The 18,853-nt window shown below is 51.1% G+C and overlaps 1 protein-coding gene across 1 annotated transcript in view; it reads left to right on the top strand.

Annotated features, from left to right (window-relative positions):
* LOC121275010 (calsyntenin-3-like) overlaps positions 1–18,853 on the top strand; it is a gene marked incomplete at its 3' end in the record, with an annotated part of 81,757 nt that overhangs the window by 31,889 nt on the left and 31,015 nt on the right. The window contains exon 3 of the mRNA XM_041182402.1: positions 17,399–17,594. Within this exon, the coding sequence (XP_041038336.1) occupies positions 17,399–17,594 (196 nt within the window). The remainder of the gene's footprint in view (positions 1–17,398; positions 17,595–18,853) is intronic.

Raw genomic sequence — 18,853 nt, 5'->3', positions numbered from 1 at the left:
ATTGTGTACAATGGGAGTGAACGGGAAGGGGTTTGGGATTGGGATGGTGTACATTGGGAGTGAACGGGAAGGGGTTTGGGATTGGGATTGTGTTCAGTGGGACTGAACAGGAAGGGGTTTGGGATTGGGACTGTGTACAGTGGGAGTGAACGGGAAGGTGTTTGGGATTGAGATTTTGTTCAAAGGGAGTGAACGGGAAGGGGATTGGGATTGGGATTGTGGACAGTGGGAGTGAACGGGAAGGTGTTTGGGATTGGGATTGTGTACAGTGGGAGTGAACGGGAAGTGGTTTGGGATGGGATTGTGTACAGTGGGAGTGAACAGGAAGGGGTTTGGGATTGGGATTGTGTACAGTTGGAGTGAATCGGGAGGGGTTTGGGATTAATGTAAACCGGTAAGACACTGGAAGGGGTTTGGGTCCATTGGGTATATGTACAGTGGGAGTGAACGGGAAGAGGATTGGGAATGTGTTCAGTAGGAATGAATGGGGAATTGTTCAGGTTCATTGTGATTGTGTATAGTCGGAGTGAACGGATTGGGGTTATGATTGGGATTGTGGTCAGTGGGAGTGAACGGGAATGGAATTGGGATTGGGATTGTGTACACTGGGAGTGAATGGGAAGGGGTTTGGGATTGGGATTGTGTACAGTGGGAGTGAACGGGAAGGGGTTTGGTTCCATTGGGATTGTGTACAGTGGGAGTGAATGGGAAGGGGTTTTGGATTGGGATTGTGTACAGTGGGAGTGAATGGGAAGGGATTTGGGATTGGAATTGTGTACAATGGGAGTGACATGGAAGGAGATTGGGATTGTGTACGGAGGGAGTGAAAGTGAACGGGATTGGGATTGTGTACAGTGGGATTGAATAGGAAGTGGTTTGGGTCTTTTGGAATAGTGTACAGTCGGAGTGAATGGGAAGGAGTTTGGGTCCTGTGGGATTGTGTGCAGTGGGAGTGAACCGGAAGGGGTTTGGGATTGGGATGGTGCACAGTGGGAGTGAACGGGAAGGTGTTTAGGTCCATTGGGATTGTGTACAGTGGGAGTGAACTGGAAGTGGTTTGGGATTGGGATTGTGCACAGTGGGAGTGAACGGGAAGGGGTTGGGTCCATTGGGATTGTGTACAGTGGGAGTGAACGGGAAGAGGATTGGGAATGTGTTCAGTAGGTATGAATGGGGAATTGTTCAGGTTCATTGTGATTGTGTATAGTGGGAGTGAACGGAATGGGGTTATGATTAAGATTGTGGTCAGTGGGAGTAAACCGGAATGGAATTGGGATTGGGATTGTGTACAGTGGGAGTGAATGGGAAGGGATTTGGGATTGGAATTGTGTACAATGGGAGTGACATGGAAGGAGATTGGTATTGTGTACGGAGGGAGTGAAAGTGAACGGGACTGGGATTGTGTACAGTGGGATTGAATGGGAAGTGGTTTGGGTCTTTTGGAATAGTGTACAGTCGGAGTGAATGGGAAGGAGTTTGGGTCCTGTGGGATTGTGTGCAGTGGGAGTGAACCGGAAGGGGTTTGGGATTGGGATTGTGCACAGTGGGAGTGAACGGGAAGGGGTTTGGGACCATTGGGATTGTGTACAGTGGGAGTGATCAGGAATCGGTTTGGATCCTTTGGGATTGTGTGCAGTGGGAGTGAACGGGAAGGGTTTTGGGCCCATTGGCATTGTGCACAGTGGGAGTGAATGGGAAGGGATTTGGGATTGGAATTGTGTACAGTGGGAGTGAATGGGAAGGGATTTGGGATTGGAATTGTGTACAATGGGAGTGAACGGGAAGGGGTGGGCTCCATTGGCATTGTGTACAGTGGAAGTGAACGGGAAGGGGATTGGGATTGTGTACAGTGGGAGTGAATGGGAAGTGGTTTGGGATTTGGATTATGTACAGTGGGAGTGAACGGGAAGGGGTTTGGGTCCATTGGGATTGTGTACAGTGGGAGTGAACAGGAAGGGGTTTGGGATTAGGATTGTGTACAGTGGGAGTGAACGGGAAGGGGTTTGGGATTGGGATTGTGTACAGTGGGAGTGAACGGGAAGGGGTTTGGGATTGGGATTGTGTACAGTAGGAGTGAACGGGAAGGGGTTTGGGATTGGGATTGTGTACAGTGGGAGTGAACGGGAAGGGGTTTGTGATTAGGATTGTGTACAGTGGGAGTGAATGGGAAGGGGTTTGGGTCCATTGGGATTGTGTACAGTGGGAGTGAACAGGAAGGGGTTTGGGTCCATTGGGATAGTGTACAGTGGGAGTGAACGGGAAGTGGATTGGATTGGGATTGTATACAGTGGGAGTGAACGGGAAGGGGTTTGGAATTGGGATTGTGTACAGTGGGAGTGAACGGGAAGGGGTTTGGGATTGGGATTGTGTACAGTGGGAGTGAACGGGAAGGAATTTGGGATTGGGATTGTGTACAGTGGGAGTGAACGGGAAGGGATTTGGGATTGGGATTGTGTACAGTGGGAGTGAATGGGAAGGGGTTTGGGTCCATTGGGATTTTGTACAGTGGGAGTGAACAGGAAGGGGTTTGGGTCCATTGGGATAGTGCACAGTGGGAGTGAACGGGAAGGGGTTTCGGATTTGGATTGTGTACAGTGGGAGTGAACGGGAAGGGGATTGGGATTGTGTACAGTGGGAGTGAACGGGAAGGGGTTTGGGATTGGGATTGTGGACAGTGGGAGTGAACGGGAAGGTGTTTGGGATTGGGATTGTGTACAGTGGGAGTGAACGGGAAGTGGTTTGGGATTGGGATTGTGTACAGTGGGAGTGAACGGGAAGGGTTTTGGGTCCATTGGGATTGTGTACAGTGGGAGTGAACGGGAAGGGGTTTGGGTCCATTGGGATTGTGTACAGTGGGAGTGAACGGGAAGGGGTTTGGGATTGGGATTGTGTACAGTGGGAGTGAAAAGGAAGGGGTTTGGGATTGGGATTGTGTACAGTGGGAGTGAACGGGTTGGGGTTTGGGATTGGGATTGTGTACAGTGGGAGTGAACGGGTTGGGGTTTGGGATTGGGATTGTGTACGGTGGGAGTGAACGGGAAGGGGTTTGGGATTGGGATTGTGTACAGTGGGAGTGAAAGGGAAAGGGTTTGGATCCTTTGGGATTGTGTACAGTGAGAGTGAACGGGAAGGGGTTTGGGATTGGGATTGTGTACAGTGGGAGTGAATGGGAAGGGGTTTGGGATTGGGATTGTGTACAGTGGGAGTGAACGGGAAGGGGTTTGGGATTGGGATTGTGTACAGAGGGAGTGAACGGGAATGGGTTTGGGATTGGGATTGTGTACATTGGGAGTAAACGGGAAGGGGTTTGGGATTGGGATTGTGTACAGTGGGAGTGAACGGGAAAGGGTTTGGGTCCATTGGTATTGTGTACAGTGGGAGTGAACGGGAAGGGGTTTGGGATTGGGATTGTGTACAGTGGGAGTGAACAGGAAGGGGTTTGGGATTGGTATTGTGTACAGTGGGAGTGAACGGGAAGGGGTTTGGGATTGGTATTGTGTACAGTGGGAGTGAACGGTAAGGGAATTGGGATTGGGATTGTGTACAAAGGGAGTGAACGGGAGGGGGATTGGGATTGGGATTGTGTACAGTGGGAGTGAACGGGAAGGGGTTTGGGTCCATTGGGATTGTGTACAGAGGGAGTGAACGGGAAGGTGTTTGGGATTGAGATTGTGTTCAAAGGGAGTGAACGGGAAGGGGTTTGGGATTGGGATTGTTTACAGTGCGAGTGAACAGGAACGGGTTTGGGATTGGGATTGTGTACAGTGGGAGTGAACGGGAAGGGGTTTGGTTCCATTGGGATTGTGTACAGTCGGAGTGAACGGGAAGGGCTTTGGGATTGGGATTGTGTACAGTGGGAGTGAACGGGAAGGGGTTTGGTTCCATTGGGATTGTGTACAGTGGGAGTGAACGGGAAGGGCTTTGGGATTGGGATTGTGTACAGTGGGAGTGAACGGGAAGGGGTTTGGGATTGGGATTGTGTTCAGTGGGAGTGAACAGGAAGGGGTTTGGGATTGGCATTGTGTACAGTGGGAGTGAACGGGAAGGGGATTGGAGATTGGTATTGTGTACAATGGGAGTGAACGGGAAGTGGTTTGGGATGGGATTGTGTACAGTGGGAGTGAACGGGAAGGGGTTTGGGATTGGGATTGTGTACAGTTGGAGTGAACCGGGAGGGGTTTGGGATTAAAGTAAACCGGTAATACACTGGAAGGGGTTTGGGTCCATTGGGTATATGTACAGTGGGAGTGAACGGGAAGAGGATTGGGAATGTGTTCAGTAGGAATGAACGGGGAATTGTTCAGGTTCATTGTGATTGTGTATAGTGGTACTGAACGGAATGGGGTTATGATTGGGATTGTGGTCAGTGGGAGTGAACGGGAATGGAATTTGTTTTGGGATTGTGTACAGTGGGAGTGTTTGGGAATGGGTTTGGGATTGGGATTGTGCACAGTGGGAGTGAACGGGAAGGGTTTTGCATCCTTTGGGATTGTGTACATTGGGAGTGAATGGGAAGGGATTTGGGATTGGAATTGTGTACAATGGGAGTGACATGGAAGGAGATTGGGATTGTGTACCGAGGGAGTGAAAGTGAACGGGATTGGGATTGTGTACAGTGGGATTGAATGGGAAGTGGTTTGGGTCTTTTGGAATAGTGTACAGTCGGAGTGAATGGGAAGAAGTTTGGGTCCTGTGGGATTGTGTGCAGTGGGAGTGAACCGGAAGGGGTTTGGGATTGGGATTGTGCACAGTGGGTTTGAACGGGAAGGGGTTTGGGATTGGGATTGTGCACAGTGGGAGTGAACTGGAAGTGGTTTGGGATTGGGATTGTGCACAGTGGGAGTGAATGGGAAGGGGATTGGGATTGGGATTGTGTACAGTGGGAGTGAACGGGAAGGGGTTTGGGATTGGGATTGTGTACAGTGGGAGTGAATGGGAAGGGGTTTGGGATTGGGATTGTGTACAGTGGGAGTGAACAGGAAGGGGTTTGGGATTCAGATTGTGTACAGTGGGAGTGAACAGGAAGGGGTTTGGGATTCAGAATGTGTACAGTGGGAGTGAATGGGAAGGCTTTTGGGATTCGGATTGTGTACAGTGGGAGTGAACGGGAAGGGGTTTGGGATTGGGATTGTGTACAGTGGGAGTGAACGGGAAGGGGTTTGGGACCATTGGGATTGTGTACAGTGGGAGTGAACGGGAAGGGGTTTGGGTCTATTGTGATTGTGCACAGTGGGAGTGAACGGGAAGGGGTTTGGGACCATTGGGATTGTGTACAGTGCCAGTGAACGGGAAGGGGTTTGGGACCATTGGGATTGTGTAGAATGGGAGTGAACGGGTAGGGGTTTGGGATGGGGATTGTGTACAGTGGGAGTGAGCGGGAAGGGGTTTGGGATTTGGATTGTGTACAGTGGGAGTGAACGGGAAGGGGTTTGGCACCATTGGGATTGTGTACAGTGGGAGTGATCAGGAATCGGTTTGGATCCTTTGGGATTGTGTGCAGTGGGAGTGAACGGGAAGGGTTTTGGGTCCATTGGGATTGTGGACAGTGGGAGTGAACGGGAAGGGGTTTGGGATTGGGATTGAGTACAATGGGAGTGAACGGGAAGGCGTTTGGATCCATTGGGATTGTGTACAGTGAGAGTGAACGGGAAGGGGATTGGGATTGTGTACAGTGGGAGTGAACGGGAAGAGGTTTGGGATTGGGATTGTGGACAGTGGGAGTGAACGGGAAGGGGTTTGTTTCTATTGGGATTGTGTACAGTGGGAGTGAATGGGAAGGGGTTTGGGATTTGGATTGTGTATAGTGGGAGTGAAAGGGAAGGGGTTTGGGATTGGGATTGTGTACAGTGGGAGTGAACGGGAAGTGGTTTGGGACCATTGGGATTGTGTACAGTGGGAGTGATCAGGAATCGGTCTGGATCCTTTGGGATTGTGCACAGTGGGAGTGAACGTGAAGGGTTTTGGGTCCATTGGGATTGTGTACATTGGGAGTGAATGGGAAGGGGCTTTGGATTGGGATTGTGTACAGTGGGAGTGAACGGGAAGGGGTTTGGGATTGGGATTGTGTACAGTGGGAGTGAACGGGAAGGGGTTTGGGATTGGGATTGTGTACAGTGGGAGTGAACGGGAAGGGGTTTGGGATTGCGATTGTGTACAGTGGGAGTGAATGGGAAGGGGCTTGGGATTGGGATTCTGTACAGTGGGAGTGAACGGGAAGGGGTTTGGGATTAGGATTGTGTACCGTGAGAGTGAACGGGAAGGGAATTGGGATTGGGATTGTTGTCAGTGGGAGTGAACGGGTAGGGCTTCGGGATTGGAACTGTGTACAGTGGGAGTGAATGGGAAGGGGTTAGGGATTGGGATTGTGTACAGTGGGAGTGAACGGGAAGGGGTTTGGGATTGAGATTGTGTACAAATGGAGTGAACGGGAAGGGGTTTGGGATTGGGATTGTGTACAATGGGAGTGAACGGGAAGGGGTTTGGATCCATTGTGATTGTGTAAAAGGGGAGTGAACGGGAAGGGGTTTGGGATTGGGATTGTGTACAGTGGGAGTGAATGGGAAGGGGTTTAGGATTGAGATTGTGTACAAATGGAGTGAACGGGAAGGGGTTTGGGATTGGGATTGAGTACAATGGGAGTGAACGGGAAGGGTTTTGTATCCATTGGGATTGTGTACAGTGGGAGTGAACGGGAAGGGGATTGGGATTGTGTACAGTGGGAGTGAATGGGAAGGTGTTTGGGTCCATTGGGATTGTGTACAGTGGGAGTGAACCGGAAGAGGTTTGGGATTGGGATTGTGTACAGTGGGAGTGAACAGGAAGGGGTTTGGGATTCGGATTGTGTACAGTGGGAGTGAATGGGAAGGGGTCTGGGATTGGGATTGTGTACAGTGGGAGTGAACGGGAAGGGGTTTGGGATTGGGATTGTGTACAGTGGGACTGAACGGGCAGGGGTTTGGGATTCGGATTGTGTACAGTGGGAGTGAATGGGAAGTGGTCTGGGATTGGGATTGTGCACAGTGAGAGTGAACGGGAAAGGGTTTGGGACCATTGGGATTGTGTACAGTGGGAGTGATCAGGAATCGGTTTGGATCCTTTGGGATTGTGTGCAGTGGGAGTGAACGGGAAGGGTTTTGGGTCCATTGGGATTGTGGACAGTGGGAGTGAACGGGAAGGGGTTTGGGTCCATTGGGATTGTGTCCAGTGGGATTGAACCGGAAGGGGATTGGGATTGTGTACAGTGGGAGTGAACGGGAAGGGGTTTGGGATTTGGATTGTGTACAGTGGGAGTGAAAGGGAAGGGGTCTGGGATTGGGATTGTGTACAGTGGGAGTGAACGGGAAGGGGTTTGGACCATTGGGATTGTGTACAGTGGGAGTGATCAGGAATCGGTTTGGATCCTTTGGGATTGTGTGCAGTGGGAGTGAACGGGAAGGGTTTTGGGTCCATTGGGATTGTGTAAAGTGGGAGTGAACGGGAAGGGGTTTGGGATTGGGATTGTGTACAGTGGGAGTGAACGGGAAGGGGTTTGGGATTGGGATTGTGTAGAGTGGGAGTGAACGTGAAGGGTTTTGGGTCCATTGGGATTGTGTACAGTGGGAGTGAACAGGAAGGGGTTTGGGATTGGCATTGTGTACAGTGGGAGTGAACGGGAAGGGATTTGGGATTGGGATTGTGTACAAAGGGAGTGAACGGGAAGGGGATTGGGATTGGGATTGTGTACAGTGGGAGTGAACGGGAATGGGTTTGGGTTTATTGGGATTGTGTACAGTGGGAGTGAACGGGAAGGGTTTGGGATTGGGATTGTTTACAGTTGGAGTGAACAGGGAGGGGTTTGCGATTAATGTAAACCGGTAATACATTGGAAGCGGTTTGGATCCATTGGGTATATGTACAGTGGGAGTGAACGGGAAGAGGATTGGGAATGTGTTCAGTAGGAATGAACGGGGAATTGTTCAGGTTCATTGTGATTGTGTATAGTGGGAGTGAATGGGAAGGGAATTGGGATTGGGATTGTGTACAGTGGGAGTGAACGGGAAGGGGTTTGGGATTCGGATTGTGTACAGTTGGAGTGAATGGGAAGGGGTCTGGGATTGGGATTGTGTACAGTGGGAGTGAACGGGAAGGGGATTGGAATTGGGATTGTGTGCAGTGGGAGTGAACGGGAAGGGTTTTGGATCCATTGGGATTGTGGACAGTGGGAGTGAACGGGAAGGGGTTTGGGTCCATTGGGATTGTGTACAGTGGGAGTGATAGGGAAGGGGTCTGGGACAATTGGGATTGTGTACAGTGGGAGTGATCAGGAATCGGTTTGGATCCTTTGAGTTTGTGTGCAGTGGGCGTGAACGGGAAGGGTTTTGGGTCCATTGGGATTGTGTACAGTGGTAGTGAACGGGAAGGGGTTTGGGATTGGGATTGTGTACATTGGGAGTGAACGGGAAGAGCTTTGGGATTGGGACTGTGTACAGTGGGAGTGAACGGGAAGGTGTTTGGGATTGAGATTGTGTTCAGTGGGAGTGAACAGGAAGGGTTTTGGGATTGGGATTGTGTACAGTGGGAGTGAACAGGAAGGGGTTTGGGATTGGGATTGTGTACAGTGGGAGTGAATGGGAAGGGGTTTGGTTCCATTGGGATTGTGTACATTGGGAGTGAACGGGAAGGGGTTTGGGATTGGGATTGTGTACAGTGGGAGTGAACGGGAAGGGGTTTGGGATTTGGATTGTGTTCAGTGGGACTGAACAGGAAGGGGTTTGGGATTGGGATTATGTACAGTGGGAGTGAACAGGAAGGGGTTTGGGTTTGGGATTGTGTACAGTTGGAGTGAACCGGGAGGGGTTTGGGACTGGGATTGTGTACAGTGGGAGTGAACAGGAAGGGGTTTGGGTTTGGGATTGTGTACAGTTGGAGTGAACCGGGAGGGGTTTGGGATTAATGTAAACCGGTAATACACTGGAAGGGGTTTGGGTCCATTGGGTATATGTACAGTGGGAGTGAACGGGAAGAGGATTGGGAATGTGTTCAGTAGGAATGAACGGGGAATTGTTCAGGTTCATTGTGATTGTGTATAGTGGGAGTGAACGGAATGGGGTTATGATTGAGATTGTGGTCAGTGGGAGTGAACGGGAATGGAATTGGGATTGGGATTGTGTACACTGGGAGTGAATGGGAAGGTGTTTGGGATTGGGATTGTGTACAGTGGGAGTGAACGGGAAGGTGTTTGGGTCCATTGGGATTGTGTACAGTGGGAATGAATGGGAAGGGATTTGGGATTGGAATTGTGTACAATGGGAGTGACATGGAAGGAGATTGGGATTGTGTACAGTGGGATTGAATGGGAAGGGGTTTGGGATTGGGATTGTGTACAGTGGGAGCGAACGGGAAGGGGTTTGGGATTGGGATTGTGTACAGTGGGAGTGAACGGGAAGGGGTTTGGGATTGGGATTGTGTACAGTGGGAGTGAACGGGAAGGGGTTTGGGATTGGGATTGTGTACAGTGGGAGTGAACGGGAAGGGTTTTGGGATTGGGTTTGTGTTCAGTGGGCGTGAATGGGAAGGGTTTTGGGTCCATTGGGATTTTGTACATTGGGAGTGAACGGGAAGGGGTTTGGGATTGGGATTTTGTACAGTGGGAGTGAACGGGAAGGGCTTTGGGTCCATTTGTTTTTTGTACAGTGGGAGTGAACGGGAAGGGATTTGGGCTTGGGATTGTGTACAGTGGGAGTGAAAGGGAAGGGGATTGGGATTGTGTACGGAGTAAGTGAAAGTGAAGGGGATTGGGATTGTGTACGGTGGGAGTGAACGGGAAGGTGTTTGGGATTGAGATTGTGTTCAGTGGGAGTGAACAGGAAGGGGTTTGGGATTGGGACTGTGTACAGTGGGAGTGAACAGTAAGGGGTTTGGGATTGGGATTGTGTACAGTGGGAGTGAACGGGAAGGGGTTTGGTTCCATTGGGATTGTGTACATTGGGAGTGAACGGGAAGGGGTTTGGGATTGGGATTGTGTACAGTGGGAGTGAACGGGAAGTGGTTTGGGATTTGGATTGTGTTCAGTGGGACTGAACAGGAAGGGGTTTGGGATTGGGATTAAGTACAGTGCGAGTGAACAGGAAGGGGTTTGATTTTGGGATTGTGTACAGTTGGAGTGAACCGGGAGGGGTTTGGGATTAATGTAAACCGGTAATACACTGGAAGGGGTTTGGGTCCATTGGGTATATGTACAGTGGGAGAGAACGGGAAGAGGATTGGGAATGTGTTCAGTAGGATTGAACGGGGAATTGTTCAGGTTCATTGTGATTGTGTATAGTGGGAGTGAACGGAATGTGGTTATGATTGGGATTGTGGTCAGTGGGAGTGAACGGGAATGGAATTGGGATTGGGATTGTGTACACTGGGAGTGAATGGGAAGGTGTTTGGGATTGGGATTGTGTACAGTGGGAGTGAACGGGAAGGGGTTTGGGATTGGGATTGTGTACAGTGGGAGTGAACGGGAAGGGGTTTGGGATTGGGATTGTGTACAGTGGGAGTGAACGGGAAGGGGTTTGGGTCCATTGAGATTGTTTACAGTGGGAGTGAACGGGAAGGGGTTTGGGATTGGGATTGTGTACAGTGGGAGTGAACGGGAAGGGTTTTGGGATTGGGATTCTGTGCAGTGGGAGTGAACGGGAAGGGCTTTATGTCCATTGGGATTGTGAACAGTGGGAGTGAATGGGAAGGGGTTTGGGTCCATTGGGATTATGTACAGTGGGACTGAACAGGAAAGGGTTTGGCATTGGGATTGTGTACAGTGGGCGTGAACGGGAATGGTTTGAGATTGGGATTGTGGACAGTGGGAGTGAACGGGAAGGGGTTTGTGATTGGGATTGTGTACAGTGGGAGTGAACGGGAAGGGCTTTGTGTCCATTGGGATTGTGGACAGTGGGAGTGAACGGGAAGGGGTCTGGGATTAGAATTGTGTATAGTGGGAGTGAACGGGAAGGGGTTTGGGATTGGGATTGTGTACAGTGGGAGTGAACGGGAAGGGCTTTGGGTCCATTGGGATTGTGTACAGTGGGAGTGAACGGAAGGGGTTTGGGATTGGGATTGTGTGCAGTGGGAGTGAACGGGAAGGGGCTTGGGATTGGGATTGTGTACCGTGGGAGTGGATGGGAAGGGGTTTGGGTCCATTGGGATTGTGTACAGTGGGTTTGAACGGGAATGGTTTGGGATTGGGATTGTGTACAGTGGGAGTGAATGGTAAGGGTTTTGGGATTGGGATTGTGTACATTGGGAGTGAATGGGAAGGGGTTTGGGTTTGGAATGGTGTGCAGTGGGAGTGAATGGGAAGGGGTTTGGTATTGGGATTGTTACAGTGGGAGTGAACGGGAAGGGGTTTGGGTTTTGGATTGTGTGCATTGGAAGTGAACGGGAAGGGGATTGGGATTGTGTACATTGGGAGTTAACGGGATGGGGTTTGGGATGGGGATTGTGTACAGTGGGAATGAACGGGAAGGGGATTGGGATTGTGATTGTGTACAGTGGGAGTGAAAGGGATGTGGTTTTGGATTTGGGATTGTGTACAGTGGGAGTGAACGGGAAGGGGATTGGGTCCATTGGGATTGTGTACAATGGGAGTGAACGGGATGGGGTTTGGGTCTATTGGGATTGTGTACAGTGGGAGTGAACGGGAAGGGGTTTGGGATTGGGATTGTTAGAGTGGGAGTGAACAGGAAGGGTTTTGGGATTGGGATTGTGTACAGTGGGAGTGAACGGGAAGGGGTTTGGGATTGGGATTGTTAGAGTGGGAGTGAACAGGAAGTGCTTTGGGTTTGGGACTGTGTACAGTGGGAGTGAACGGGAATGGGTTTGGGATTGGGATTGTGTACACTGGGAGTGAACGGGAAGGGGTTTGGGATTGGGATTGTGTACAGTGGGAGCGAACGGGAAGGGGTTTGGGATTGGGATTGTTACAGTGGGAGTGAACGGGAAGGGATTTGGGATTGGGATTCTGTACAGTGGGAGTGAACTGGAAGGGGATTGGGATTTTGTACAGTGGGAGTGAACGAGAAGGGGATTGGTATTGGGATTCTGTACAGTGGGAGTGAACTGGAAGGGGATTGGGATTGTGTACAGTGTTGGTGAACGGGAAGGGGTTTGGGATTTTGTACAGTGTTGGTGAACGGGAAGGGGTTTGGGATTGGGATTGTGTACCGTGGGAGTGAACGGGAAGAGTTTTGGGATTGGGATTGTGTACAGTGGGAGTGAACGGAAAGGGGACTGGGATTTTGTACAGTTGAAGTGACCGGGACGGGGTTTGTGTCCATTGGGATTGTGTACAGTGGGAGTGAATGGGAAGGGGTTTGGGTCCATTGGGATTATGTACAGTGGGACTGAACAGGAAAGGGTTTGGCATTGGGATTGTGTACAGTGGGCGTGAACGGGAATGGTTTGAGATTGGGATTGTGGACAGTGGGAGTGAACGGGAAGGGGTTTGTGATTGGGATTGTGTACAGTGGGAGTGAACGGGAAGGGCTTTGTGTCCATTGGGATTGTGGACAGTGGGAGTGAACGGGAAGGGGTCTGGGATTAGAATTGTGTATAGTGGGAGTGAACGGGAAGGGGTTTGGGATTGGGATTGTGTACAGTGGGAGTGAACGGGAAGGGCTTTGGGTCCATTGGGATTGTGTACAGTGGGAGTGAACGGGAAGGGGTTTGGGATTGGGATTGTGTGCAGTGGGAGTGAACGGGAAGGGGCTTGGGATTGGGATTGTGTACCGTGGGAGTGGATGGGAAGGGGTTTGGGTCCATTGGGATTGTGTACAGTGGGTTTGAACGGGAATGGTTTGGGATTGGGATTGTGTACAGTGGGAGTGAACGGTAAGGGTTTTGGGATTGGGATTGTGTACATTGGGAGTGAATGGGAAGGGGTTTGGGTTTGGAATGGTGTGCAGTGGGAGTGAATGGGAAGGGGTTTGGTATTGGGATTGTTACAGTGGGAGTGAACGGGAAGGGGACTGGGATTTTGTACAGTTGAAGTGACCGGGACGGGGTTTGTGTCCATTGGGATTGTGTACAGTGGGAGTGAATGGGAAGGGGTTTGGGTCCATTGGGATTATGTACAGTGGAAGTGAACGGTAAGGGATTTGGGATTGGAATTGTGTGCTGTGGGAGTGAACGGGAAGAGGTTTGGGATTGGGATTGTGTACAGTGGGAGTGAAAGGGAAGGGGATTGGGATTGTGTACGGAGGGAGTGAAAGTGAAGGGGATTGGGATTGTGTACGGAGGGAGTGAAAGTGAAGGGGATTGGGATTGTGTACGGTGGGAGTGAAAGGGAAGGGGATTGGGATTGTGTACGGAGGGTGTGGAAGGGGATTGGGATTGTGTACGGTGAGAGTGAAAGGGAAGGGGATTGGGATTGTGTACGGAGGGAGTGAAAGGGAAGGGGATTCGGATTGTGTACGGAGGGAGTGAAAGTGAAGGGGATTGGGATTGTGTACGGTGGGAGTGAAAGGGAAGGGGATTGGGATTGTGTACGGAGGGAGTGAAAGGGAAGGGGATTGGGATTGTGTACGGAGGGATTGAATGGGAAGTGGTTTGGGTCCCTTGGAATAGTGTACAGTGGGAGTGAATGGGAAGGGGTTTGGGTGTATTGGGATTGTGTACAGTGGGTGTGAACGGGAATGGGATTGGGATTGTGTACAGTGGCAGTGAACGGGTAGGGGATTGGGATTGTGTACAGTGGGATTGAATGGGAAGGCGTTTGGTATTGTATAGAGTGGGAGTGAACGGGAAGGGGTTTGGGTTTTGGATTGTGTGCATTGGAAGTGAACGGGAAGGGGATTGGGATTGTGTACATTGGGAGTTAACGGGATGGGTTTTGGGATGGGGATTGTGTACAGTGGGAATGAACAGGAACGCGATTGGGATTGTGATTGTGTACAGTGGGAGTGAAAGGGAAGTGGTTTTGGATTTGGGATTGTGTATAGTGGGAGTGAACGGGAAGGGGATTGGGATTGTGTACGGAGGGAGTGAAAGTGAAGGGGATTGGGATTGTGTACGGAGGGAGTGAAAGGGAAGGGGATTGGGATTGTGTACGGAGGGACTGAATGGGAAGTGATTTGGGTCCATTGGAATAGTGTACAGTGGGAGTGAATGGGAAGGGGTTTGGGTGTATTGGGATTGTGTACAGTGGGAGTGAACGGGAATGGGATTGGGATTGTGTACAGTGGGAGTGAACGGGAAGGGGATTGGAATTGGGATTGTGTACAGTGGGAGAGAACGCGAAGTTGTTTGGGATTGGGGTTGTGTACAATGGGAGTGAACGGCAAGGGTTTTGGTATTGTGTACAGTTGAAGTGACCGGGACGGGGTTTGTGTCCTTTGGGATTGTGTACAGTGGGAGTGAACACGAGGTGTTTTGGGATTGGGATGGTGTACAGTGGAAGTGAACGGTAAAGAATTTGGGATTGGAATTGTGTGCAGTGGGAGTGAACGGGAAGAAGTTTGGGATTGGGATTGTGTACAGTGGGAGTGAAAGGGAAGGGGATTGGGGTTGTGTACGGAGGGAGTGAAAGTGAAGGGGATTGGGATTGTGTACGGTGTGAGTGAAAGGGAAGGGGATTGGGATTGTGTACGGAGGAATTGAATGGGAAGTGGTTTGGGTCCATTGGAATAGTGTACAGTGGGAATGAATGGGAAGGGGTTTGGGTGTATTGGGATTGTGTACAGTGGGAGTGAATGGGAATGGGATTGGGATTGTGTACAGTGGGATTGAATGGGAAGGCGTTTGGTATTGTGTAGAGTGGGAGTGAACGGGAAGGGGTTTGGGATTGGGATTGTGTACAGTGGGAGTGAACGGGAAGGGGTTTGGTTTTGGATTGTGTGCATTGGAAGTGAACGGGAAGGGGATTGGAATTGTGTACATTGGGAGTGAACGGGATGGGTTTTGGGATGGGGATTGTGTACAGTGGGAATGAACGGGAAATGGATTGGGATTGTGATTGTGTATAGTGGGAGTGAAAGGGATGTGGTTTTGGATTTGGGATTGTGTATAGTGGGAGTGAACGGGAAGGAGTTTGGGATTGGGATTGTGTACAGTGGGCATGAACGGGATGGGGTTTGGTTCTAGTGGGATTGTTTACAGTGGGAGTGAACGGGAAGGGTTTGGGGATTGGGATTGTGTACAGTGGGAGTGAAAGGGAAGGGGATTGGGATTGTGTACAGTGGGAGTGAACTGGAAAGGGTTTGGTTCCATTGGGATTGTGTACTGTGGGAGTGAACGGGAAGGGGTTTGTGATTGGGATTGTGTACAGTGGGAGTGAACGGGCAGAGCTTTGGGATTGGGATTGTGTACTGTGGGAGTGAACGGGAAGGGGTTTAGGATTGAAATTGTTTACTTTGGGAGTGAACGGGAAGGGGTTTGGCTCCTTTGGGATTGTGTACAGTCGGAGTGAACGGGAAGGGGTTTGGGTCCATTGGATTAATGTAAACCGGTAGTCCACTGGAAGGGGTTTGGTTTCATTGGGTTTATGTACACTGGGAGTGAACGGGAAGGAGATTGGGAATGTGTTCAGTAGGAATGAACGGGGAATTGTTCAGGTTCATTGTGATTGTGTACAGTGGGAGTGAACGGGAAGGGGTTTGAGATTGGGATTGTGTACAGTGGGAGTGAACGGGAAGGGGTTTGGGTCCATTGGGATTGTGTACAGTGGGAGTGAATGGGAAGGGGATTGGGATTGGGATTGTGGATAGTGGGAGTGAATGGGAAGGGGTTTGGGATTGGGATTGTGTACAGTGGGAGTGAACTGGAAGGGGTTTGGGATTGGGATTGTGTACAGTGGGAGTGAATGGGAAGGGGTTTGGGATTGGGATTGTGTACAGTGGGAGTGAATGGGAAGGGGTTTGGGATTGGGATTGTGTACAGTGGGAGTGAATGGGAAGGGGTTTGGGTCCATTGGGATTGTGTACAGTGGGAGTGAATGGGAAGGTGTTTGGGATTGGGATTGTGTACATTGGGAGTGAACAGGAAGGGGATTGGGATTGGGATTGTGTACAGTGGGAGTGAACGGGAAGGGGTTTGGGTCCATTGGGATTGTGTGCATTGGGAGTGAACGGGAAGGGGTTTGGGTCCATTGGGATTGTGTACAGTGGGAGTGAATGGGAAGGGGTTTGGAATTGGGATTGTGTATAGTGGGAGTGAACGGGAAGAGGTTTGGGATTGGGATTGTGTACAGTGGGAGTGAACGGGAAGGGGTTTGGGATTGGGATTGTGTACAGTGGGAGTGAACTGGAAGGGGTTTGGGATTGGGATTGTGTACAGTGGGAGTGAATGGGAAGGGGTTTGGGATTGGGATTGTGGACAGTGGGAGTGAACGGGAAGTGGTTTGGGATTGGGATTGTGTACAGTGGGAGTGAATGGGAAGGGGTTTGGGATTGGGATTGTGTACAGTGGGAGTGAATGGGAAGGGGTTTGGATCCTTTGGGATTGTGTACAGTGGGAGTGAACGGGAAGGGGTTTGGGATTGGGATTGTGTACAGTGGGAGTGAACGGGAAGGGGTTTGGGTCCATTGGGATTGTGTGCATTGGGAGTGAACGGGAAGGGGTTTGGGTCCATTGGGATTGTGTACAGTGGGAGTGAACGGGAATGGTTTGGGATTGGGATTGTGTACAGTGGGAGTGAATGGGAAGGGGTTTGGAATTGGGATTGTGTATAGTGGGAGTGAACGGGAAGAGGTTTGGGATTGGGATTGTGTACAGTGGGAGTGAACGGGAAGGGGTTTGGGATTGGGATTGTGTACAGTGGGAGTGAACGGGAAGGGTTTTGGGATTGGGATTGTGTTCATTGGGAGTGAATGGGAAGGGGTTTGGGACTGGGATGGTGTACAGTGGGAGTGAACGGGAATGGTTTGGGATTGGGATTGTGTACAGTGGGAGTGAATGGGAAGGGGTTTGGGATTGGGATTGTGTACAGTGGGAGTGAACGGGAATTGTTTGGGATTGGGATTGTGTACAGTGGGAGTGAACGGGAAGGGTTTTGGGATTGGGATTGTGTACATTGGGAGTGAATGGGAAGGGGTTTGAGACTGGGATGGTGTACAGTGGGAGTGAACGGGAAGGGGTTTGGGATTGGGATGGTGTGCAGTGGGAGTGAATGGGAAGGGGTTTGGGATTGGGATTGTGTACAGTGGGAGTGAACGGGAAGGGGTTTGGGATTGGGATGGTCTGCAGTGGGAGTGAATGGGAAGGGGTTTGGGATTGGGATTGTTTACAGTGGGAGTGAACTGGAAGGCGTTTGGGATTGGGGTTGTGTACAATGGGAGTGAACGGAAGGGGTTTGGATTTGGGGTTGTGGGCAGTGGGAGTGAACGGGAAGGGGTTTGGGATTGGGTTCCTGCACTCACACTCTGTTTTGCTCCCCGAACAGGTGAAATTTGTGGTTTCAAAATTCACGGGCAGAACATCCCCTTCGAGGCTGTGGTCCTGGATAAGATGACCGGAGAGGGCCTGATCCGTGCCAAGGAGCCGGTGGACTGTGAATCACAGAAGGAGCACACCTTCACCATTCAGGCGCATGACTGTGGAGAAGCCCCAGAGAGAACAAACATGAAGCGATCGCACAAGTAATTGACAGTGTTCCCGCTCTATATTTGGTCTGGCGGGGTTACACTGTCAGGGTAATGTGGAGGGAGCTCTGTCTTGTACCTGTCCCTGGGAGTGCTCGATGCTGAAACTGGGTATAAAGTGGGGAGGGGGTAACACTGTCAGGGTAATGTAGAGGGAGCTCTGTATTGTACCTGTCTCTGGGAGTGCTCGATGCTGACACTGGGTATAAAGTGGGGAGGGGGTTACACTGTCAGGGTAATGTAGAGGGAGCTCTGTATTGTACCTGTCCTTGGGAGTGCTCGATGCTGACACTGGGTATAAAGTGGGGAGGGGGTTACACTGTCAGGGTAATGTAGAGGGAGCTCTGTATTGTACCTGTCCTTGGGAGTGCTCGATGCTGACACTGGGTATAAAGTGGGGAGGGGGATTTATAACCCTCGACTCCCTCCTCGATCAGAAACCCCGTCTCACTCAGCCTCGGATATATTCACTGATCCTTCCCCCACCCCTCTCTGGGGGGAGAGAATTCCACAGATGGACCACCCTCCGAGGGAAGAAATTCCTCCTCATCTCCTTATTCTGAAACTGTGTTCCCGCTCCCACCCCTCGTTCTAGATTCTCCCCCCCCCACCCACCCCCCAAAACGAGGGGGAAACACCCTCCCAGCATTCACCCTATCGAGACCCCCTGTCAGGATCTTACATGGTTCAATAAGATGATGCTTCATTCTTCCAAACTCCAACGGGAAGGGAACCAACCTGCTCAATCTCTCCTCATAGGACAACCCCACACCCCCACCCCATTCCCCCCAGGAAGCAGCCGAGGGAACCTCCTCTGAACGGGCCTCCACTATCCCTCCTTAAGTAAGGCGATCAAAACTCTGCGTAGTACTATGGCTGCGGAAACGCCAAGGCCGCGTACAGTTCGGAGCAAGTCTTCCCAGTGTTCGCGCTCCATTCCCCTTTGCGATGAACACCAGCGCTCCATTTGCCCTCCCGGTCACTCTCTGCACCGGCGTACTAACCGTTGTTTTGCGTTCTGTGCCCCCGAGGACACCCAGGTCCCTCCACGCCGCAGAGCTCGGCAGTCTCTCCCCCCTTTAACTCGCCTCCTGCTTTTCCAATCTCCCCGCCGGAGAGAAGAATTCGGGTTTCCCCACATCAGACTCCGTCCGCCAAATATTTTGCCCCGCCGCCTTACCCCGCCGGAATCCCTTTGCAGACTCTCGTCCTCCCCTCGACATATTATTTCCCCCCCACCCTATCTAGGCATCACC

The sequence above is a fragment of the Carcharodon carcharias genome, assembly GCF_017639515.1.
Source record: "Carcharodon carcharias isolate sCarCar2 chromosome 40 unlocalized genomic scaffold, sCarCar2.pri SUPER_40_unloc_1, whole genome shotgun sequence".
Taxonomy (NCBI): domain Eukaryota; kingdom Metazoa; phylum Chordata; class Chondrichthyes; order Lamniformes; family Lamnidae; genus Carcharodon; species Carcharodon carcharias.
The sequence above is the reverse complement of the archived record's forward strand: the minus strand, read 5'-3'. Positions and strand labels throughout refer to the sequence as shown.